Source organism: Mercenaria mercenaria, chromosome 6 (genome assembly GCF_021730395.1).
Source record: "Mercenaria mercenaria strain notata chromosome 6, MADL_Memer_1, whole genome shotgun sequence".
NCBI classification, from domain to species: Eukaryota; Metazoa; Mollusca; class Bivalvia; order Venerida; family Veneridae; genus Mercenaria; species Mercenaria mercenaria.
In genome coordinates this window covers 65031815-65056517 of record NC_069366.1, presented here as the reverse complement: position 1 = coordinate 65056517, position 24703 = coordinate 65031815, and the positions used below count along the sequence as shown (strand labels likewise).

General features: G+C 35.5%; 1 protein-coding gene across 1 annotated transcript; it reads left to right on the top strand.

The window, feature by feature from the left end:
- The first annotated feature begins 2242 nt into the window (after positions 1-2242).
- On the top strand, positions 2243-24662 carry LOC128557812 (carbohydrate sulfotransferase 14-like). Its single transcript, XM_053546174.1, has 3 exons — positions 2243-2609; positions 16856-17139; positions 23436-24662. The coding sequence occupies exons 1-3, from the start codon at positions 2516-2518 to the stop codon at positions 24219-24221; spliced, it is 1164 nt and encodes a 387-aa protein (XP_053402149.1). The 5' UTR covers positions 2243-2515; the 3' UTR covers positions 24222-24662.
- Positions 24663-24703: the final 41 nt, after the last annotated feature.

The following is a 24703-nucleotide window of genomic DNA, read 5'->3' as shown; positions in this document are numbered from 1 at the left end:
AAGTTTATTTGTACTTTGTGATTTGACAAGAAAGTGTTATGGCCGTAAAAGTTATAAAATCGTATAAAACATAATTCGATTTTTTTTTGGCGGGGGGGGGGGGGGGGGGGGGGGGGGGGGGGGGGGCGGTGGTACTTAGGTCTTTTACACATATTATACTTAAAGACATCGTTATTTAAAACAAATGTAAAATCAGATCATATTTCTTAAAAATATATGTCAGATTTTATTTTTCAACGACAGCGTATTTTATAGATGGGAGACGCCGTAAAAATATCAATGCTAGTGCTATATAGCTATAAAAGGAAGTGTCTAGGGGTACGAACCTCCTTTTTTCTAGAGATTAAGGGTCATTTACATTTCAGATTTGGTTGAAAATGAAAAAAAAAATGACTTCATCGATATTTGCCTTTAACTTGAATCTAAATGGTTTACAGATGTTCATCCAATTTGTTACATTGTTTTTTGAAAACATGTTAAAATATACATTCTTCTTATATAAGAATATGTATGAAAATATGGTTTTTATTGCTGATAGATATGTTATATTGATATAAAAATTAATTTAATTATTATAAAATAACATGTTAAAAATGATGTGGTTCAGAAAATTACATATTAAACATTCTTTTGATAAAAATGACTTGTTTTATTTCTGGAAATTTTTTATGGAAAATCCCTTTTCCATAGTTTGTAACTCCAGTGACATTTCAATTATCTTATGAAAAACCTTCTCTTTTATTACACTTGATATTGAAATAAACATCCAGGAGACAATACCCGGAGGCAATAGATATCGACATCGCAATACCGGTCACCTGTTACCAATACCATATAGCTGTTGTCTCCCCTGATATCTCGGTCATGAGGTCAGTTCTTCCTCATGTATACTCATCTGCAAAATGCTTAAAAAAGACCACTTTCTTCTTCACCTAGAAAACCGAAGTTAACATGAAACAATAGCTAAATGAATATAGATTACTAAGTCGTTTGCGATGGTCTTCAAGGGCAAATAAGAATCTATTTATTCTTTGTTAAACAGAAGAAATTTCAGTAAATTATCCATATTTTACTATATATCTAATTGTAGATAGACAGACATAAAGTATACGTAAACAAGACCATTTTCTATTTAATCGATTTTGAAAATAAAATATTCATAAGAAAGGAATTGCATTGAATATTACCACATCGTTTGCAAAGCTAAAATACCTATAATACCTTTCCCATAAATTTGAATAAAGTAAAGGGCTCCTTCTTTGCGTTGATATATCAAATATTTTCACTCGTGCGAAAAATCGGTGGGTCTAATTTTCCCATACGAAGATACACTTGCAATCACGATCCCAGCTCTAGTTTATATTTTATACCGGACGTTTAATGAAGAAGAAGAAGAAGAATGTTTTATTTTATGCTAACTAATGAAATACTGTATTCTATCAGTTAAATATTTTCATATTTCATCACTCACACTGTGAAAATATGAAATCTATATTTTCACACTGTGAGAGATATAGCTCCACCCCCTCATCACATTGTGTATGAATTTCAAATTATTTGCTTAAAACAGGATGAAAATTGTAGTCGCACTTTGTTCTTTATAGTTTATTTCTCGATTCAAATTATTTAACTTAAAGAGAATTTCATAACGTTATGCAGCAAAAAATAAAATAAAATGGAACTTTATGTTGTATGCGTCTGTATAACGTCACAGCACGTCTGACGTCATGTCTGTTTACGCGCGTCTGTTTCCCGCGCTGGGATTAAAAATAGTTGCAAAATGCAAATCTCAACGTAATTGAGCATAAAATAAAAAGAAAATTTGTTTGTTTTCGTGAATATGGAATATATCTCACCTCGAAGTGAGAAAATTTTCACATTTTCACTCGCGCTACGCGCTCGTGAAAATATTTGAAATTTTCTCACTTCTCAGTGAGATATATTCCATATTCACTCAAAACAAACAAATATCCTCTATTTATTTGACTTAAACTGTACACAGTTTCTCGTCGTACATGAAATATACAAACAATAAGTAATAAATTAAACATTGAAAGATCAAAGCATATCTACATAATAATAATGTCTGACATATAAATATTAAATATTATGAGGGTGGTCTTGTATAAATACATAATGTTACATGTAGCCCAGCTATCTATTCTTCATGCAGAAATATATACTCAAGTTAAATATAGAACAATTATGAACATGACTTGCCTTGCGTGGCTTTGTGCAATGATCCAAAAAGAACAGTTCGTATAATATGAAGTGAAATTTGTTGAATTAACTTCAAATTAAGAATCGAATGTGTTATTTTTTTACGTAAATAACAGTTTTGTCTGTTTATGTCTTAAAGTAAATCTAAATGTAACAGAAATCATAATAATACAACAAAAGACAAACATAGAATGGCGTTAATCATGACAAGAAAGGGATTTATTAAAAGAAACTAGGGTGTGAAACTGGATTTTATAACACACACGTACAGACCTGGATGTTGGACTAAGTAGAAATGGACGCACAGCTTGTTGATTCCAAGAGGAAAATTCTGTCAAGATTTTTCTTCAGTAAACTGATGCTCGTGGGATTATTTGTATTCATTTTGCGTAAGTTTTAAATAATTTCATTTGTTGTTACTGATTTGCTGTACTCTTTACAAACAAATCCGTTACAGTGCTTTTAAGTGAATTGTGCTTGCTTCTTTAAAATTCTTTTTACAGATTTTTAAAATTCATTTGAAAGATTCAGATATAAATTATTCTTCTATTTCGATCGTTCAATACTCCCGCTTTCATAGCTTTGGGTATTGTAATCACCCTTTGGATATGGTGCCTGCTTTTGACAGTTTCTGTGATAGGCCCCGTAACCTCAGATTCCCTTTCTAAATTCAAGTTTGTTTAGTTTCGTTTATGACAAGCCCATTATTTCAAATGGGGACCATACCACGCTTTTCATGGAATTACACACTAGGAGATAATAATAATAATAATAATAATAATAATAATAATAATAATAATAGATAATGTACTTAGTTTACCATGGTCAGCTTTTAACGGGAATTTTCAAGAATTCTCTCCCTTAAAGGTGGTCAATCACATTTAATCAACATTTAATGACATTTTTTACTTTTTGTATATTCTGGCAGAGAATTATTTAAGGAACAAAAAGTCCGATTACATAGAGTTAGATTCCTATTTGAAATGTATATTTTATTATTTTTATAAAATTTTGTAATTACTCCCCTTTAATATGAAAGTATATAAAAAGCTGGGTATTTCTTTTTATTTCGATACAATGTCTAGTTTTACATTTGCATTTGATAGACATATCAACTATTGAACAATCTGAACCAAAATGCAAGTTTTAAAGCTGTGTGTAGCTTCTGAATTCATTTATTTCCAATCTATCTTGGTTGCGCAACCAAGATAGGCAAAGGGAGGTAATAATAATTTTTCAAACTTGCGTTTCTAATGAATTCCATCTAAATACATAATTTTTAATGCAAATATTTTACAAATATATTACAATATGTCTAATATTTATACATTTCCTTAGGCAAAGTATGTTTATCAAATTTATACTTATGATAAAATAACTCTATCTTGGTTGGGCAACCAGGATAGGAAAATGAAATTTTAAAAATACCTCCAGTGAAAATCTAATTTGTATTAAGTGTTAAGTGAACATAAATGAGTGTAAATGAACAGATGCTAAAGTTTCGAACAAATCCGTTGCATGGCCAAAATCTGATTATCCACCTATGGCCAGTTTTTCAACTATTAAGTAAAGACTTAAGCTCCGACTTAAGCCGTGTCGGATATATTTACAACGCTTAAGTCAGCACGTGAATAACGGGGCTCGACAAAAGTTAAACCTTCGATTGGATTTTTCTACTTTGAGCGGTGTCAGGAATGGCTCATCTTTCTATTGTTATTTTAAACCTGGGCCATAGGTGGTTTAAGAAAAGATAGAGGCGGAGTATTTAGACATGGATTTAAATTTCCAGCATGAAGTTAAAGCAGAAATGTTGAGGAGGGAGGGAATGATACGGGACTGAGCAAACCTTTTCGTTATGTACGACGATATGGACTTTTGGATATATTTCGTTTCAGTAAAGCTATATCTATGCTTGCTCGTATATTTTGAAACGCGTACAAACGTAGCGAATTTAGTAAAGTTAAAATTGAAGAGTTGAATCTGTTACATTTTTAGCTCGACTTTTCGAATAAAAATAGAGCTTTTGCACTCGCCCCAGCGTCAGCGTCGGCGTCGCCGTTGGTTTAAGTTTTTTATAAAGTAAAACATCTCTAATACTAATAATTATAATTACATGTAACGCAAAAATATGTAGTTGAACATATATATATGGATACGCACGTCTACATATATGAGCCGTGCCATGGGAAAACCAACATAGTGGCTTTGCGGCCGCTCTCAAAGCCTATTGCAATTAGAGAACCTGTTAGCGAACAACATGGATCCTGACCAGACTGCGCGGATGCGCAGGCTGGTCTGGATCCATGCTGATCGCAAACGAACTATGTTGGTTTTCTCATGGCGCGGCTCATATACGTCTCCTTTTAATCACATGTGGATTTTGAAATTCAATGCAGTTTGAGTACCTATACTATTGATTTAAATTTACAAATGCATTCCTAATTACAAAAGCATATTGCACGTGTTTTGTACATGGAAGGTGGAACATTTAGGAATAATGAAAACAATATGCCACTGAGCAAACATAGGAATGCTTGTAGTCTTACCTTGAATTAAATTCACCTTTTGCCAGCAAATATTTTTTTTTTATTCATTAGACGGGCGCTGGTGCTTTTATGTTTTAACGTGACTTTGTATTTTTCTATGATTTCTATGAGAATTTCTTTTTCGAAAGTAGTAAATCATCAAACTAACACGTTTTATATATGTAAAAATACAGCGAAACGGTCCGATGACTGTATCTACATGTTCATACTGTGTGACCAAGGCTTAGGTAATACATCGCAAATATACCCGCCGAGTATTAGTAAAAATCCGTTAGAAAACAAGGTTGAGCGATGGCTTAACTAATACTGGTTTAAGCCTTTCTTAGTGCTAGAGTTGAAAAACTGGCCACTATTGACTGTGTTAAAGCAATTCGGTTCATATTGGATTGTCTCCCTTACATTGGCTAAAGTTGTGTCATTCATGACCCTTTGTCATGGATTAAAAGCGGAGACGATCTACACACACACACACACATTGATCTAAATTTTTGCTTTGGGTTATATATGGAAATTATGGTCGCATGTTACTCCATAGAAGGCTACAAAACATGTAGCGAGTTTTTACACATTATGTTGTTTACAGATTCATACAGAAATATTATTCTTGTAAAGATATACAACATTTCTGTAAAAAAAAAAAACATTATGGTAGCTTACACAACTGTTCTATTGTTCTCTTCGGGTTAATAACCAAAATTATGATATAGCGAATTTCGTGTTGTCATGTAACAGAAAATGAAAACATTAAAAAATTTCTTTTCTTTTCTTTTGAAACTTTGAATGTCGCTAAACACTGAAATCCGAGAATTATTTCATAAACGAGCATTTCCCACAAAAACAGGTATAATAGTTTTTCCTCGGGAAAAACGAAACTTGTGTTAAGATACATTTATTCCAATTTTGTTTGAATGTTCTTGCCCATATAACGGTACTTTTGTTTAACTTTCGTGCCTGGAAGTTTACTCTTTAAAACATGATAAAATAAAGCAATAAACTAAACAATACTGTATTTGACAGGCAATGGCAATTTAACATACTTAGAAAACATACGTGTTAGTAAAACACGCACACACGTGTTTTATTATCTGGCCTTGATACTAGGATTTCATCAGAAATCAAGGAAAGAAATGGCCAGTTTTTCAACTATTAAGTAAAGACTTAAGCTCCGACTTAAGCCGTGTCGGATATATTTACAACGCTTACGTCAGCACGTGAATAACGGGGCTCGACAAAAGTTAAACTTTCGATTGGATTTTTCTACTTTGAGCGGTGTCAGCAATGGCTTATCTTTCTATTGTAATTTTAAACCTGGGGCATAGGTGGTTTAAGAAAAGATGGAGGCGGAATATTTAGACATGGATTTAAATTTCCAGCATGAAGTTAAAGCAGAAATGTTAGGAGGGAGGGAATGATACGGGACTGAACAAATCCTTTCGTTATGTACGACGATTTTGGACTTTTGAATATATTTCGTCTCAGTAAAGCTAGTATTAGAGATGTTTTACTTTATAAAAAAATTTAAACCAACGGCGGCGCCGATGCCGACGCTGACGCTGGGGCGATTACAAAAGCTCTATTTTTAGCTCACCTGTCACAAAGTGACAAGGTGAGCTTTTGTGATCGCGCGGTGTCCGTCGTCCGTCCGTGCGTCCGTCCGTAAACTTTTGCTTGTCACCACTCTAGAGGTCACATTTTTCATGGGATCTTAATGAAAGTTGGTCAGAATGTTCATCTTGATGATATCTAGGTCAAGTTCGAAACTGGGTCACGTGCCATCAAAAACTAGGTCAGTAGGTCTAAAAATAGAAAAACATTGTGACCTCTCTAGAGGCCATATATTTCACAAGATCTTCATGAAAATTGGTCAGAATGTTCACCTTGATGATATCTAGGCCAATTTTGAAACTGGGTCACGTGCCTTCAAAAACTAGGTCAGTAGGTCTAAAAATAGAAAAACCTTCTGACCTGTCTAGAGGCCATATATTTCAAAAGATCTTCATGAAAATTGGTCAGAACGTTCATCTTGATGATATCTAGGTCAAGTTCGAAACTGGGTCACATGCCTTCAAAAACTAGGTCAGTAGGTCAAATAATAGAAAAACCTTGTGACCTCTCTAAAGACCATATTTTTCATTGGATCTGTATGAAAGTTGGTCTGAATGTTCATCTTGATGATATCTAGGTCAAGTTCGAAACTGGGTCACGTGCGGTCAAAAACTAGGTCAGTAGGTCTAAAAATAGAAAAACCTTGTGACCTCTCGAGGCCATATATTTCATGAGATCTTCATGAAAATTGGTCAGAATGTTCATCTTGATGATATCTAGGTCAAGTTCAAAATCGGGTAACGTGCCTTCAAAAACTAGGTCAGTAGGTCAAATAATAGAAAAACCTTGTGACCTCTCTAGAGGCCATATTTTTCATGGGATCTGTATGAAAATTGGTCAGAATGTTCATCTTGATGATATCTAGATCAGCTTCGAATCTGGGTCACGTGCCGTCAAAAACTAGGTCAGTAGGTCAAGTAATAGAAAAACCTTGTGACCTCTCTAAAGGCCATATTTTTCATGGGATCTGTATGAATATTGGTCAGAATGTTCACCTAAATGATATCTAGGTCAAGTTCGAAACAGAGTCATGTGCGGTCAAAAACTAGGTCAGTAGGTCTAAAAATAGAAAAACCTTGTGACCTCTCTAGAGGCCATACTTTTGAATGGATCTCCATAAAAATTGGTCAGAATGTTCACCTTGATGATATCTATGTCAAGTTCGAAACTGGGTCACGTGCCTTCAAAAACTAGGTCAGTAGGTCAAATAATAGAAAAACGTTGTGACCTCTCTAAAGGCCATATTTTTCATGGGATCTGTATGAAAGTTGGTCTGAATGTTTATCTTGGTGATATCTAGGTCAAGTTCGAAACTGGGTCACGTGCGATCAAAAACTAGGTCAGTAGGTCTAAAAATAGAAAAACCTTGTGACCTCTCTAGAGGCCATACTTGTGAATGGATCTCCATAAGAATTGGTCAGAATGTTCATCTTGATGATATCTGGGGTCAAGTTTGAAACTGGGTCAGTGCCTTAAAAAACTAGGTCAGTAGGTAAAAATAATAAAAAAACCTTGTGCCCTTTCTCAAAGAGGCAAAACCTTTCATGGATCTGTTTAAAAAGTTGGTCTGAATGTTCATCTTGATGTTTATCTAGGTCAAGTTTGAAACTGGGTCAACTGCGGTGAAAAAACTAGGTCAGTAGGTCTAAAATTATTAAAATCTTTTGACCTCTCTAGAGGCCATTTTTTCAATGGATCTTCATGAAAATTGTCTGAATGTTCATCTTGATGATATTGGGTTTAGTTTGAAACTGGGTCATGTGGGGTTTCAAAAACTAGGCCGGTAGGTATAAAAATAGAAAAACCTTGTGACCTCTCTTGGGGCCCATATTTTTCATGAGATCTTCATGAAAATAAGTGAGAATGTTCACCTTGATGATATCTAGGTAAGTTCAAAACGTTTCACGTCCCTTCGAAAACTAGGTCAATAGGTAAAATAATAGAAAAACCTTGTGACCTCTCTAGAGACCATATTTTTCAATGGATCTTCATGAAAATTGGTCAGAATTTTTATCTTGATAATATCTAGTCAAGGTAAAAACTGGGTCACATGAGCTCAAAAACTAGGTCACTATGTCAGATAATAGAAAAACGACGTCATACTCAAAACTGGGTCATGTGGGAAGAGGTGAGCGATTCAGGACCATCATGGTCCTCTTGTTTATTATTGACTGTAGGGAAAAACCGAGACCACTTTCCTGTGGTACAACATGGATGGTACCTCCAATTTTTAGGCGTATTTTGACATATCTGTACCTTGTAAGAATTTTTTTTTCTTTTTGGTTAAATTTCTTCCCTTTGTTGTTCCTGTCCTTTGGACTTAGATATTTTTTCTGAGGACCTTCTTGTCCTCAAGTGCAATGATAACAGGTGAGCGATATAGGGCCATCGTGGCCCTCTTGTTTATTCGAAAAGTCGAGCTAAAATTGTAACAGATTCGACTCTTCAATTTAGCTTTACTAAATTCGCTACGTTTGTACCGTTTCAAAATTATGTGCAAGCATAAATATATAAGTGCATGTAATTAATATAATTACATGTAACCCCAAAAAATATGTAGTTGAACATTATATCTATGGATACGCATGTATATATACGTCTCCTTTCAAGGGCCCCCCCCCCCCCCCCCTGTGGATTTTGAAATTCATGCATTTGCAAGTGCATTTTTGAGTACCATATATTAATTTAAATTTACAAATGCATCCTAATTACAAGTGCATATTGCACGTGTTTTGTACATGAAAGGTGGAACATTGGGAAATTTATGAAAACAATAAGATAATGAGCAAAAAGGGGAATGCTTGTAGTCTTATCTTGAATTAAATTCACCTTTTCCCAGCAATTTTTTTCTCTTTCATTCATTAGACGGGCGCTAGTGCTTATGTGTTTTAATGTGTCTTTGTGTTTTTCTTGATTTCTATGAGAATTTCTTTTGCGAAAGTAGTAAATCACCAAAGTAACACGTTTTATTTATGTAAAAATACACCCGAACGGCCCGATGACTGTATTACATGTTCATAGGTGTGCCCACGGTTTAGCTAATACACCGCAAATAAAACCCGCGAGTTTAGTAAAAACCCGTTAAAACAAGGTTGAGCGATGGCTTAACTAATACTGGTTTAAGCCTTTATTAGTGCTAGAGTTGAAAAACTGGCTAATAGAGTCTATTAATTATGAATCAAGTTTCTGATTTTTCTTATCAGCATTGGTGTATGTGTATCATTGAGATCCGAACTCTTTTTTTTTTTTTTAAGAATTAGCACTGATTCACCCTGTCTACTTATCTATACAGTAGTGACTAAGTTACTTAGTCTTGTATAATCAATAATATACATAAATCATATATGTGTTCGTACACACTATACAATGTAATCATGAGATCAAAAGTTATCCCTGTAAACTAAAGTTTTCAGCTGTAAAGGTGGCTATTTTGCATGCTTTCCACGAACAAACCGTGACAAAAAATGGAGGTCGTACTTAAGATATAATCCTACCGTGCAAACTCACCGAAAGCATGCTATTATAAATATTTTTTGTTGTTTTGTTTTCAAGCTTGGGTTTCATTTCTAAAATAGAGATGATATTGCGCGTCTGTAAATTTCACCCTTTCTTTGCAAAGCGTGGAAACCATGCTGTGTATTTTGTTTAAATAAATGTACACATTCTCTCCCCCACTCACCAGCTTTCAAGGAGCGCCTAACTTGCAAATGACACTATTTCATAAGAAAACTTTTTCTTTGACGTAGTTTTTCTCCTGTCGTCGAATGTTTCAATATTCTAAAGATTTTAGCTTTCAGTCGGAAAAACTGTAATTTATGTTGATTTGTATTGTTCTCATAAACATTTTGGTGAAAAATCAAAACTCTGTTCTCTTCTGTTCTGTTCATTGTTTTCATTTTATTTGACTATTAGACAATTATGAACGTTATTATTTTAAAAGACTATATTGAATCGTACGTGAGTTGTTGGTATATACAGTTCCGTAAATCGTTACATCGTTTAAGTTACACCAGAACTTTAAGAAATCCACAAGTTTTCTTTTTTATTTCTTGATACACTTTGAAGTTAAATGGAAGCAAGAAGCCTTTACCCTATTACACTTATAATTATACCATTGTATTGTTTATAAAGTCACGAATACCTATATATGTGATAATAAATTGTCATGTTTTGGAAAATATAATTTATTTGCCTCTAAAGTAAAAGAGTGATTTTCTCTATATGTTCAATATAAGTGATGGTGATACTTTTTAAACATAATTGGAAGCAAGAAGATGTTAAGATAGAATAAATATTTTTACATCAAATTGAAGAGAAGAAACTGATGTATACTGTCATATCTGGTAAAATATTCACAAACCAAAACACATATTTGACATTAATCATTGAAAATAAATGTCTTATATAATCTATTGCTCAAAGTAATATCAGCAGAGAAACCAATATTGATTATTGGATAATTTTCAAGGGGGACAACATACTACGATAAGCCAGTCAAATATAATAAAAGCTGGGGATGGCATACATACAGTCAGATGTATATATAACATAGCGTCACCGTAAGTCCAGATGATACATCTTTTTCATTTTGATGCTCCCTTTAAAAAGAATAATTGCCGACTCCCTGATTAGAGCTTTGTGTTACTCTATTTATAACTAACAAATGTTCTTTTCAAAAGATTGCACTTTCTTTTTTGATCGTTTAAGACCCAGTTGTTTTGCAAGCTGCATTGTTAGATGTTCTGAGAAACAGACAAGGACGTGCCTGGGCATACGCCTATACACCTGTGCGTACAATTCAAATTCGACACCGTGGAAATGAAAAGGATTAAAATGCTAAAAATGCAATAAAATGTAAAGCCTAAGGAAGTTAGGTCTTCATTTGAACAATATCATCTGAATGAGATTATCGAATTCGATTTTGAAATATTAAACTGATTTGTGTGTTTTTTTTTAATAATCTTGAATATAGAAAAACATAAAAGGTAAGTCTACGTCTCCTGGTAGCATAGAGCATAGCAAACACAGCAAGAGACACAGACCGCCAAGTACACGGTAGGCCTGTCACAAATAGAAACACGCACGCACGCACCCACTGCGTGCGCAAGTACACAAGCTGATAGTGAGGACAAACGAACGGATAAAGGAACACATTGGACACTGCACAGGAAGGGCCAGTGGCAACACATTCAACCGATACATCTATTTATATCTTTCTTCTTTCCAAATCATATACTGCTTACAAAGAAGCAATTTGACAGATGAAACTTGTCTTACTGACAGTGTTTATTCTGTATATCATATCTGCAGTGATTTCCAATTTTCATCGGTGGAATAAATATTGTAACTAATAGCGCTAAAGTAAACAAACCTCAAATAGTGAGTACGGACATAACAACTGGTGTCGATAATATTATATTAATTATTTCAAATATCGTATGTTTTTAATTGAACTTGTAAAGGTTATCACAACCATGTCAAACGATTTTTATTACACATGTGTATACTGAGCATCTCTTGGTTAAAGTTTTCTTTAGAAAATTTTTCGCATAGATATGTCTCACAAGAACCAACTGAGTGCCCAAGTGGCAAACTTAAGTAGAAACATTCAAAATATGAAAGTAAAGCAAGTGTATTAAGTCATGGAAAATATGCAGGTAAACTCTGAAACGTTTAGGAAGTTTAGTAAAGGATGATCAATTAAAGTAATCATGCAATAATTTACAAGCACATGTTTGTGTCTCAAAAGAACTATACAGCTTTTAAGTGTTTAGTGCTGGGAGGAAATCCCGTTGCCTCCTTCGGATATAACTGAATAAAATCTGTAAAAAGTTCCATTGGAAGCAAAGAATACAACCAAGAAGAATAATAGCAGACTCGGTTTGATTGAGTCTGTTCACGAGAGGTAATGGAATGTGCAACACCTCTCATGCCCCCTAGCACCGGCTTAAGCGGAACTCTATTACACATATGTTGAATGGACTGCATGATCCCAAAGGACCAGAAAATGTCACAACACTGAATCCAAGTACGGGGAGACTTTTTACAGCCGCCACACGGCACTTAAAGATTGCTGTTGTGATAGTTAATAAAATATGTAAAAAGATCCCTTGGAAGCAAAGAATACAACTAAGAAGAATAATAGCAATGAACTGGTACCTGGATAAAGTTTGATATGGGTTATTCTTATTAAAAAGACACCTCGTGCGGAGTTTTGAACATACAAAGTTCGAGCGGGTATAAGCTACAGACCATATCTCAAAGATATACTAGATCCGAATTTTACATTTGAAAATGCGAACAATTACTACATTTAGTTTATGAAAACATACAATTAAGTTAACAGTACTATGCATTAGGTTTAAAATAAGACAAAATGCATGAATATCGAAACACAGTATAAATATTTATTACTAGTACAAAACGTATGCTAACTGGATGTTTTAGATTTAGAGCATTACCTTAGGGGAATCATTTTGCAACACAATCCAAGAACTCTGTCAAAAAAGAGATTCTATGGGGAAAACAAGTAAGGAAGCCATCCAGCTTACTAACAGAAGCTCGGAGGTTCTACCTAGATGGCCGCCCGTGATGAAATAATGCACGGAGGGTCACCTGGGGTCTTCCTCTACTATCATAGCTAGAAAGATCCCATATGACCTAAATTTGTGTCGGTGCGTCGTTATACCAGACAAATCTATTGTACATGCAAGCTTCTGTGGCAACAACCGAACGCCGGTTCTATACAAACGTACCAACATAGCACTATGTATGTCCATTGACCCTCGATATACTCAATTTGGCCATGTTGGAAAATTTGTTTCCTCAAAAACAGGACACACGTCTCACCCTGCTGTTCAAGTTTCAAATGACATGTGCTTTATTGGTAAATCAAGAGAGCAGCAGGAGAACAAAAATTATCAGCCAATGTCTCGAGTAAGAAAAAAATTATGCTAAATATAACACTTTTGCTGTTATATTGATGATTTGTTAATGCGTGCACTTAAATCCATCAATCTATATCCAAATCTGGATACCGAAATACCATTTAGCAATTTATGCATTCTGAATTTGCATTTGCCAGTATTAAATGAGCCGTGCTATGTGAAAACCAACATAATGGCTTTGCGACCAGCATGGACCCAGACCAGCCTGTGCATCCGCGCAGTCTGGTCAGGATCCATGCTGTTCGCTTTTAAAGCCTATTGGAATTGGAGAAACTGTTAGCGAACAGCATGGATCCTGACCAGACTGCGCGGATGCGCAGGCTGGTCTGGATCCATGCTGGTCGCAAACCCACTATGTTGGTTTTCTCATGGCACGGCTCAAATGTTGTTTACATTAACTGGAACAAATACGTTTTGCGTGGGAAACCTTGAAATATTTGCAATGTGTGAGTACATAAATTATCAAAAACCTGTCAAAATGCGGATGCAAAAATCATGCAATAAATTAAACATTGACGAAAATTTCAAACACGATAACAACAAAAACTAGTACATCCTTTATGTGCGAGTACTGCCTATGCAATTGTCACATTGTATAGGAAATAAACAAATAAATAAATACTCTTACCTAATCCCAACTGCTACACATGTGAACAAATCGCATATTCGAACCAATGCAAAGCTGTTCTTATCATTATTTATATCTACTTTTCAGATTTTATTTATTTCAGAAAACCGGGTGTTAAGTGCTATGTGGCGGCCGTCTCAGTTTTGTTATATTTTCTGGTCATTCGGGATCATTGATTTCGACTCATTTAGATTTGAAGATTGAATATTCCTTAAGCGGGTGCTAGGGGGCGTGGGAAGTGTTCCACTTTCCATTACTGCTCAAGAACAGTGAACAGACTCAATCAAACCAAGTCTGCAAAATTCACTGTTTGCCTTGTTCTCGGTGCTTCCGAGGGATCTACTTTTCAGATTTTATTTAGACACAGTTACCCTAACAGACGCTTTGTCAGGACCCTTTGGCGATACACAATATGCCTGCACGGGTCTTGGCAGTTGCACAATAGAATATATTATAGAATGACAGTGTTTCAGTGACGCATATTTTTTGAAACATAACTATATATCTACTATAACTGTTGATTTAACGTTACTGTCTATAAAATTATTAATGAATACAAGTACGGGCCAAGTATTGTTTCAGAGTGATCAAGCTATTGAAGCACACACTTTCCAGGGTACGGTTACTCAGGACTCTATACGAAATTGGTTATATATATCAAAATATCAGGGGCTGCTCTAGTTGCAATTTTAGACACTGTCACGATCCCTGTCAGTAAGCATGAGCGGTGTGATAAATTATGAATTCAAATGATCATCTTTGTAATACGTAGTACAAAATGTGACAAACAAAATATATTAACGCTGGAATATAGCAAGAGAAAATGTCGATATTTTCAAGGAAAGGCCCAAAATCCAAAACCGCCGGGAGGTGGAAACCCCCTTTCTCACCTTCTCCACATAAACTTGGTAGCGGACAACTAGATAATGCTAAATACCTACCAGATATCAAAGCCCTAGGCCCTGTGGTTTCAGACAAGAATATTTTTAAAGTTTTTTCCTTTCGGTTGCCATAGCAAACAGATGTCTGTACAGAATTCAATTTTTAAAGAAGACCATCCAAAAAACATCCCTGTGAAGTTTCATCAAAATCGACCTGGTTTTTTAGGAGGAGATGGTGTTTAAAGAAAAATGTTATTATTATTATAATAATTATTATTATTTTTATTATTATTATACCAGATTTATATAGCGCCCTTTTCATGATAAACACGTTCAAAGGCGCTTTACATATAGCGAACGCAGCCACACAGGGCGCGGAATTCTACTAGTACAGAGCGACCTGACCAGAGGGACAGAGTGAGATAAAGTCCCCAAAACAGACAGAGAGATAAGAAAGAGATACCGGCCTGTCCTGCTAACTTAGCCTAGCTCTTTGCGAATAGACAGTCTGGTTCTTTAAAGTGCCCGGTGTATAGCACCGATACACGCGAAGCCATCTTCCCTGGGTAGAACCAATACAGGCCTCTTAGTCAGGTGGGAGACACTTAAGAGCATCTCACAAATTTCCTCCCCGTACCTCAGGATTGGCCTTCAAGCGTGTTACCACTAGATCACCGGCCAACAAAATGCTGACGGCCGACGCACGATGAACGACGCGCGACGAACGACGGACAATCACTGACCACAATAGTTCACCCTTGAGCACTTCGTACTCAGGTGAGCTAATGACAAGGCGAATTTCCATCAAACCTTGTAAGAGTGATCAGTGCCTTGTCTTACTACGCATACTATCGACACGTTCTGGTTAAATGACTTTCAGGAGAGTTATGACCCTTTATTTGTCTTTTTTTATAATTTGGCAACTTCTTTCACACCATCAGGCAGATTTCCATCAAACCTTACAGGAGTTATCAGTGCTGACTCTAGTTATATATGTTATCGGCATATACCAGCTCAGGGATTTTTATGACCCTTGATTTGTCATATTTTATAGTGTTTACACTACTTGCTGTATACCATTAGGCTGAATGTTACCAAACCTCTAGAGCGGTTATTGTGAAGCATAGTTGTGTCAATCATTGCCTTATCCTGATTTAATGATTTTCAGCGGAGACATGACCCATGCTTTGTCATTCTTTGATATCACTGCTTTTTTCCCTATACCACTGGTTGGAATTCTATCAAACTTCAAAGGAGTTGCCAATGGAAAGCTTAGTTGTGTACATTGTTGGAATGTTATGGCTTAGTAAATCTTCTTTAGAGTTATGACCCTTGATTTGTTGCGTGTTAAATGGGGTAGACATACTTTTTTCGTGAAAAATAGTCTCTACTTTAATTTCATCTTACGAAAACATTTAATTACATACAGATTAAAACCAATGTGCCGTATTTTTTAACGGATAAGGCATTAAACGTGAAAGGCATTTAAGTCAGTATTGAATTCTATTGCATGATATATTCTATACATTTGACAACTTTCTGCATTTCCACTTTTTTAAAGGACTATTCACATGAAATCAATTAATCACATATTCACTACTATAAATAAAATAAATACAAAATATCCTTTCTAAGCATTGAAGGCAACCGAGCAAAATCACAGCCGACTCGGTTTGAGTCTTTTCATAAATGGTTACTAATTGAATCAGGGGTTTGTTTAAGACTTTCAAATAGGTTGGTAATTCAGATGTAAAAATTAATGAATAGCCAGGTTTAAAGAAAGAAAACTTGAAATTAGAAATTTGATGAATGTGGTTAGTAAACAAATCTTGTTCATTAAAATGCGTTGACCAGAATGTTGTATTCAGTATTATTATGTTCGATACATAGAATTCATGCACAAGTTCCTTTCAAATGATGCAGTTTAACGAAGGCAATACTTAGCATCGTTTATAGGTAACCTATAGTCAATCATCTTTTATTAATTTTATTTTATCTGCTTCCTTTCATTTTTCTATTTTTCGACAGTGCTTCTACATCATGCTGCGATACCTATATTAGTAGGAGAAAGCCGAACGGTTCTCATTCAACCCAAAATATCATATGCAGACTCCAAAGTTCGAATGACGCTCAAGAAAAACTATAAAATTGAAACTGAAGGAGCTATATACAGAACAGAAGATATGTCCATGAAACATCACGAAACAAAGTACATAAACAAAACGAATTATCTTAGTGCTGGGGGTAGGAGACTGAAAGAATCGATATATTACGGAAAGGACGACGGAAGTGATTATATCAAAACTAAATATGTAAGTACATGTATCGCAGTAAATATGCAATATGACCAAGATGGCCATTATCACATACTTCACTGAAACCGTTGTATACGCCTGTTTTGAAAAAATAAAAACAGTTTATGTAATGGCAATGCCCGTTACGTCAGATTCTCAGTCAGAAAGTATATAGCTACAGCTTTCAAACACTACATGATGTTTACGAAACAACTGAGGAAGATCTCAAACCTTCGACCCTTAGTTGTGACCCTGACCTTGAGCTGGCATGGTTGACTCATAATTTCTGCACATCGTTCTGATGAGGTAATCATTTGACCCAAGTTTTATAAAACTCCTTCAAGGGGTTTAGGAAATATAGAGCGGACACGAAATGGAAGGCTCAAACCTTTGACCTTCAGTTGTGACCTTGACCTTGAGCCGACATGGCTGACTCATAAGTTCTGCACATCGCCTTGATGAAGTGATCGTTTGACCCAAGTTTGATGAAAATCCTTCAAGGGATTTAGGAGATATAGAGCGGACACAAAATGGAAGGCTCAAACCTTTGACCCTAAGTTGTGACCTTGACCTTGAGCCGGCATGACTGACTCATGGGTTCTGCACATCGTCTTGATGAGGTGATCATTTGACCCAAGTTTTATAAAATTCCTTCAAGGGGTTTAGGAGATATAGAGCGGACACAAAATGGCAGGCTCAAACATTTGACCTTGAGTTGTGACCTTGACCTTGAACCGTCAAGGCTGACTTATGGGTTCTGTACACCGTCTTGATGAGGTGATCATTTGATCCAAGTTTCATGAAAATCCTTCAAGGGGTTTAGGAGATATTGACCGGACACGATTTTGTTACGGACGGAAGGACGGAAAGACGGACGGAAGGACGGACGTTCTAACGAAACGGTCTTTATGTGACTCCCCCATTGTTCTCTCTATTGTTCTAACAGTCACATAAAAAGAAAAATAGTCACATAAACAGAACGGAATGAATGACATCAAAGAGAAAGTACCGTTATGCAGTCACTTAACCATCATTTCGCGGGCACGGACTGACGGAAGGACGGACGCAGACCATTCCTATAATCCCTCCGCCACGGCGGGGGATTAAAAACAGATTAATGGAATGGCAATGCCCGTAACGTCAGATTCTCAGTCAGAAAGTATATAGCTACAGCTTCCAAATACTACAGGATGACTACGCCCCACTTGAGGACGATCACTTTTGTTTTTTGTTTTGCTTTAATGACACTAAGGTCATGGTGGCATGGACTTGACCTAATTATTTTTTGTTGCTTCCGGGCTCTGGGTAGAAAAGTATACATGTTTATCTTCAGCTTTTCCTCATACAAGATGAATAAGCACCATTTAAAGTGGAGTCCTGACGTTTTTGGGGTAGATAGGTTTAAGGTCAATTTCATAGCGACCCAGACCCTGAAAATGGTTTCTTGATTCTCAGTTGTAAATTGTGACATAGGTGGCTTTCAAAACTTGTCAACTTGTCACAATTTTTGAGCGCCAGTAAAGGAGAATCCGTTTTGATTTTAGGAATAATGCATAAGAGTCAAGTTCACATGGACCTTAAGTGGTTCGTTTCCGAAGGTCTCTGAAGTATATAGCCGCAGACAACGAATAAGTACCATTTTAGAAATATACCTACTGGTATTGATTTTGGGGTCAGTGACTCACAAGTCAAGATCATAGGGATTCTATTTTGAGCTCGACTTTTGAAGCTATTCTACACACCCTATCGTCGGCGTCACATCTCGGTTAAACTTTTGCATGCAAGTACGTGTAGCCATCATTTCAAAGCATATAGCTTTCAAAAATTATGTCAATTACTAGTCTTCCTACCTCTGACATGCATTTTTGGCAAATTATGCCCCCTTTTGGAGTTAAAGTTTTGCACGAAGTTTCTATCTGAAAATCTTATGCAAATATTGAATTGAAACTTCACATGTGTCTTCTGGGTTATAAAACTAGATGATAGCATCAAGTCTCATAACTCTAGCATGCATTTTGGACAAATGATACCCCTTTTGGAAAATCCTGGTTAAAGTTTTGCGTGCAAGTTAAATTACTCTAAAATGCAGACATTCATTTGAAACTAAACGCGTCCTTGGGTTTATAAAACTAGGTGATGGTATCAAGTCCCAAAAGTAACATTAATTTTTGCCAGATTATGCATTCTTTTGGTGCTAGGAAATCCTTGTTAAAGTTTCACTTCATATCAATCATACGGCATGTCTGTGCTTCTTTCAGAATCCTATGAAAGATATCACCACAGATATGGTTCTATTAATTTAACAAAGTATAGTTACGAAACACATATTTTCTTTTTCTTACTAAATGATACAGTTAAAGGTTGATTAACTTTCAGGTAAACAATGACCCCTGTTTATTGGAACTATTAAAATCGTTAGCCCCAAACTGTACTTATGGAGAAGAATTCCCTTGGGACATTGCCAAATTCTGAGCATTTGCAAGACCTTTTGGGATTCATAGGCGACCGCCTTCATGAATGGTTTATGACCTTGTATATTGGAACCATTACGTAAAAAGTTCTAACCCTGCTCCAAGAATTTCCTTGGCCAACTGCCAAGGTGGCATATTTAACATTTTCAGGCAGTCGTTTTCTTTGTAGTTCATTTATAGCAACGTTTGTCCAAAAATGACACACATGTAGACAGATTTATATTTAAACACGATTTGCTGTCAGTGGATGATTCTTCTAAGTTAGTCCAGTTATCTAAATTGTGTAGAAGCGTTAACGACAGCTTTATTGAAATTATTGATTCTATGACATTCTACCTAATGAAAGACTTTGAGTAAAAGCAACGTCAGTGGCTTGAAATGACAAAATGTTAGTTCATATGGTATCATTTAGTCATATCATATCCACTAACTCTTTACCGCCTCGGTAGCCTAGTGGTAGAGCGTCCGCTTCGAGTGCAGGAGGACTTGGGTTCGATCCCCGGCCGCGTCATACCAAAGACATAAAAATGGTACTAGTAGCTTCCTCGCTTGGCGCTCAGCTTTACGAGGGTAGTGCTAGGACTGGTTAGCCAGGTGTCAGTATAATGTGATTGGGTGGGGTATCATGTCTAGTGTCTACGGCGTGACATTCCAGTGCGGCAGCACTATAAAATTGGGCATTGTGCTCACTGCTACAAGCAGACACCGTCGTTTATATGACTGAAATATTGTTGAAAAAAAGTTAAACCCGAACACACACACACACACCACCACCAACTCGAGCAAATCCAAAGTTAACATAAGAAACTGGTACTTAAAAGAGACTACAAGAGTGTAATTACAACATCTTAATTAGATTGCACGTAGGGCTCTAATAAAGCTTATAGTGTTTGTAATGTTAGTGCTTTGTTACCGTCCCAGACCAAAAAGAAACACATTCTGTCGCCCTAATGTCCTACCAGTATATGATCAGGGTAACATGCAACAACCTCTGATTCAGTTTGACGAGGTTTACTTAAAACAATCAGACTTTTGGTTATGCCTAATTTCTAGCTGTCAGACCACCCATAGCAGATGTCCACAGCAAAGCCTGCGACTGGTAATGCAATATTCACCAAAGTCATTTCTGAAATTGGCACACGCACAAATTCTATTCTTGTACGTATATCCAGTAGAATGTCCTATGTTACACACATACCGCTGGTCAAATAGCTGGACATAAATCTTATTGTGGTAAAAGTTTGTTTCATTATCTTAGACTTAAACTCTCATTTGCATGCGAGGAACAGAGCAAAGAGGTTCTATTAAGTCTTATGTAACAGACGCTAAAATTGCCTATTTTGTGTCACAAAAAGTCCAAAAAATATCTACACTTACAATCTGTCGAAATCTCAAGTGAAATACGGCTGTGATCAGGATATATATTACCGATAAAGAAGCTATTTCATTAAGCCCAAACTTCTCGCCCCGTCAAGTCGTTTTAAAGAACTGACTCTTATGCAAAGAACACTTGGACCTCTTTAGCTCTTTTGCTCATCGGGTAGCAATCATATATTTGGTCAACACTATAACTTATTGCATCCCCTCCCCCTTTACTTTGAGTAAATTTTCGTGGCTCCCCTTTGTTTTGGCAGCCGGAATCTTAAGACGGTACACGGTTTTTATTTTTACTTGTGTGGGTGCGTTTGTATGCTTGTGAGTCTATAACGGTGCTCTACTGCTTTCTTATGTATTGCTTGTTCGTTTTTCTATATTATTCAGTTAGTCGTGGTTGTATGTTTATCTTTGGTACACGATTGTCTGCGCTATTGCGGTGTACTTTATAATGTGACTGTTATTAAGTAACGTGACATTCCCTTTGTATATTCGTTCTGTTCAACTTTCCCTATCGGGTTCCTTCCTCACTGCCCCCTCCCCCTCCCCCATTTTGCCCATTGCCATTTCCTTCTCCTCCATCTATATTTAGCATAAATTTATATGTACTTGTTTGATGTTTGAAGCAACCCGTTTGAAATATTTTTCCATTACAGCTTCTTTTGGTTGTGGGCCTACTATGCAAATGCGTGGCTCTGTGGTTGTGTTTTTGGTGCTCTGTGCTTCCGAGAAATCTACCCTTACCTATTATCTTTTGAATCTTTTAGTGGGTACAGTGGTCTTGATTGTGATATTGATTAGTGATTCTGTACTAAATTTACGTTCGCGGGCTACATATTTTAAATAATACTGATAAAAATTAAGATTCGTGTGTGTCATCTTATCGTGATCTGTCGATATTAGGCCGCAGGAAAGTATGTTAAGATGTTGTTTGTTTACTGTGGAAGACACGTTGCAGTGTAAATATTTAACGTTTACTGTTAGGTTATGAAGATCGAATCATTTGGAGGATTGACCCGAACAGTTTGGGTTGCTCTTACTAGTGTCAAAATGTATACTAAGTCTGAGAAATCTGCCTGCTTTCAAGACCATCCTAACAACAACACTGAAAGTAGTTCTAGACTTTCCAGAAAACCTATTATTATCACAACATGGAGTTATACATTGCTACCAGGCATGCCGACGTAAAACCATTTTAATGAAAGTTTGGCGACCTTAAAGATTTAAAGTAAGGGTAGATTTCCAGGAAGCACAAAGCACCCAAGCACTGCAAAAGAGCCAATATATTTAGTATATTAAATCAAGGGATTCACTGAATTTTTTTCTAATAGTTCTTGATATTAAAAAGATAAAGTATTTGCCTGCAATTTGTCTTCTAATGGCTATTCTTTGTTATCATATATGCGAAATACTGTCAGAATTATAGGTAAGTTGTTCTCGAAGCATACATTGTTAAATGTAAGTAACAGACAATCTGGATGAGCATACAGTGTTGTTTTGATGTTTTGAACTGCAAGGAAAGGAATTATTGTGGAGAGATATATTGAAGGATTTGGCATGACAATGTTTGTTGCACTTATGCAAATGTAACCTAATGAACAATTATTTCACTTTATTTTTGGTTTGTCCCAGCATTATACAAGAAACAAATGTCTGAAAATGTATCTCTGAAAAAGCTTTTATGTTATCAGTAAAGCACTTTATTTTATATATGATAATACAATAATATAAGTGCCATAAATTTGCTTTATTAGCAATTTCTCGAAGATATAAAAATGTCTGTTTACATTGTTTCATGATTGTAGATACATTTGAAAATATATATTTGTATACCCAAATTTTTGACTCAACTGGAGCTGTTCACAGTAAATATATTGTATATTAGTACCAGCATTAGCGCAATTCATCTGTGGAATGTTTGCTCATATTCTACCTAACTTGTATTTCATTGCGGCAAGTCATAGAGCCAGTTGCGGAAGATTGTCTATTTCATATTGCCTTATGCATCATCAAGTTTATAGTTCCTATTATTTATTGAATATGGTTTTCAAATTTGCTCATGGCATTATGTATATTGTGAATACTTAAATTTCTAAATATATTTACAGAATATAACTAACTTTCTAGCTAGAAATTGTTGCCATGTACTATATCGTAAATATTTCTTTATGTTGACTTATATATTTATGTTTTACATATTCTGTGCTCTTCATTTGTGAAGGTAATGAAGAATTCTATATATCTAAAATGTTATACATACATCAAGAGAACCACAAGATCGTTGTATAAATTCTTAACTTGCTGTTCTAAATATAAAACATGTAAGGTATGCATTTGAAGAGCTAAATGTTTGTCAAACGGACAGGGTAAATCATATTTGAAATAAATATTTCTTTCTGAAATCCTGTAAGTTTATCTCACTAAAAGAGTGGGTTCCAAATTTTTTTAACATTCTATCTCTTTTTTCAGATAATGCACAAGTTGTTAAATGAAAACGGACAAAACCTTTCAGCGAGACAACGTGCAAATCTTGTCAAGGAAAGATGTCAAATATTTCTGAAAGAAAACAATTTACGACTTAATCCCAATACAAAATGTAACTTCGATCGCGAATACATGGTTAGTCGAAGTTATAACTTAACCATTTGCTACAACTGTAAAGTGGCTTCGACCAACTCAAAACGCGTTCTTTACGTTCTCGACCACAACTTTACTGGCGACATCAATAATCTCACAGTGCTCATGGTAGGTATATACGGTAGGAAGTGCATGAACTATTTCCAGCAAATTATGTCTCAGAAACACCGCATCAGTGTAATGATGGTCAGAGAACCACTAGAAAGGTTATTATCTGCATACAGAGATAAACGTCCTTATACGGGGAACTTTAAAAACCCTTCGTTTTCATTTAAAAAATATTTGAAACTTATTTTAGATGAAAAAATGAATAAAATGAACAGGCATATTTATCCATATTTTGAAAGGTGTCGGCCATGTGAAATGCAATATGATTTTATTGGAACCCCTAACCATTTTAAAGATGATATTGAAACAGTGTTACAAGAGATCGGTGCCAGTGGAAAAGTTGTTCTTCCAAAAAGAAATGAGACGGGTTATACTTCTAAATCAAGTGATCAACTGGTTAAACAGTATTTCAGCAAAGTTCCAAATGACATGATACACAAATTGTGGGAGAAATATTATAAAGACTATTACATATTTGGATTCCCTTATCCATTACATCTTATGCACTGATGAAACTCGAAGTTCCAATGTTTCTCCGAAGCGCCAAGTTTGAAAGAAATATCTCGTAAGAGAGGTTAAGATGATAATAATCAAATTAACTTGGAATCCCTTATCCATCACATCTTCTGCACTGATAAAACTGGAAGTTTCAATGTTTCACCAAAGCGCCCAGTTTCAAAGAAATATTTCGTAAGAGAGGTTAAGATGATAATCAAATTAACTTTTAGGCATTTCTTGCCATTAAAAGATAGATCATATATCCCAAATGTTTAAACGATAAGCAGAAATATTGTTTATAGTAAAGATAGATAAAATTATTGTTTGGAAAAAAAAATGAGTACAGGAAGGGTTTCTAAAAAAGTGGTTTATATAATCCTACTCAATCCTCTATGTTTCTATGTTTGTAAAACTGTAACAATTGTAACTTTATCAATAAATACTGTACAAGTTTTTGGTATTTATTTTTGCCCTGGTTATTGATATTTAAAACA

Excerpts from the sequence above, each read along its gene's own strand:
- LOC128557812 (XM_053546174.1), top strand. The coding sequence starts at position 2,516 with ATGGACGCACAGCTTGTTGATTCCAAGAGGAAAATTCTGTCAAGATTT. Across the intron at positions 2,610-16,855 it reads ATTATTTGTATTCATTTTGC|TGCTTCTACATCATGCTGCG; the intron begins GTAAGTTTTAAA and ends ATTTTTCGACAG. Across the intron at positions 17,140-23,435 it reads ATTATATCAAAACTAAATAT|ATAATGCACAAGTTGTTAAA; the intron begins GTAAGTACATGT and ends CTCTTTTTTCAG.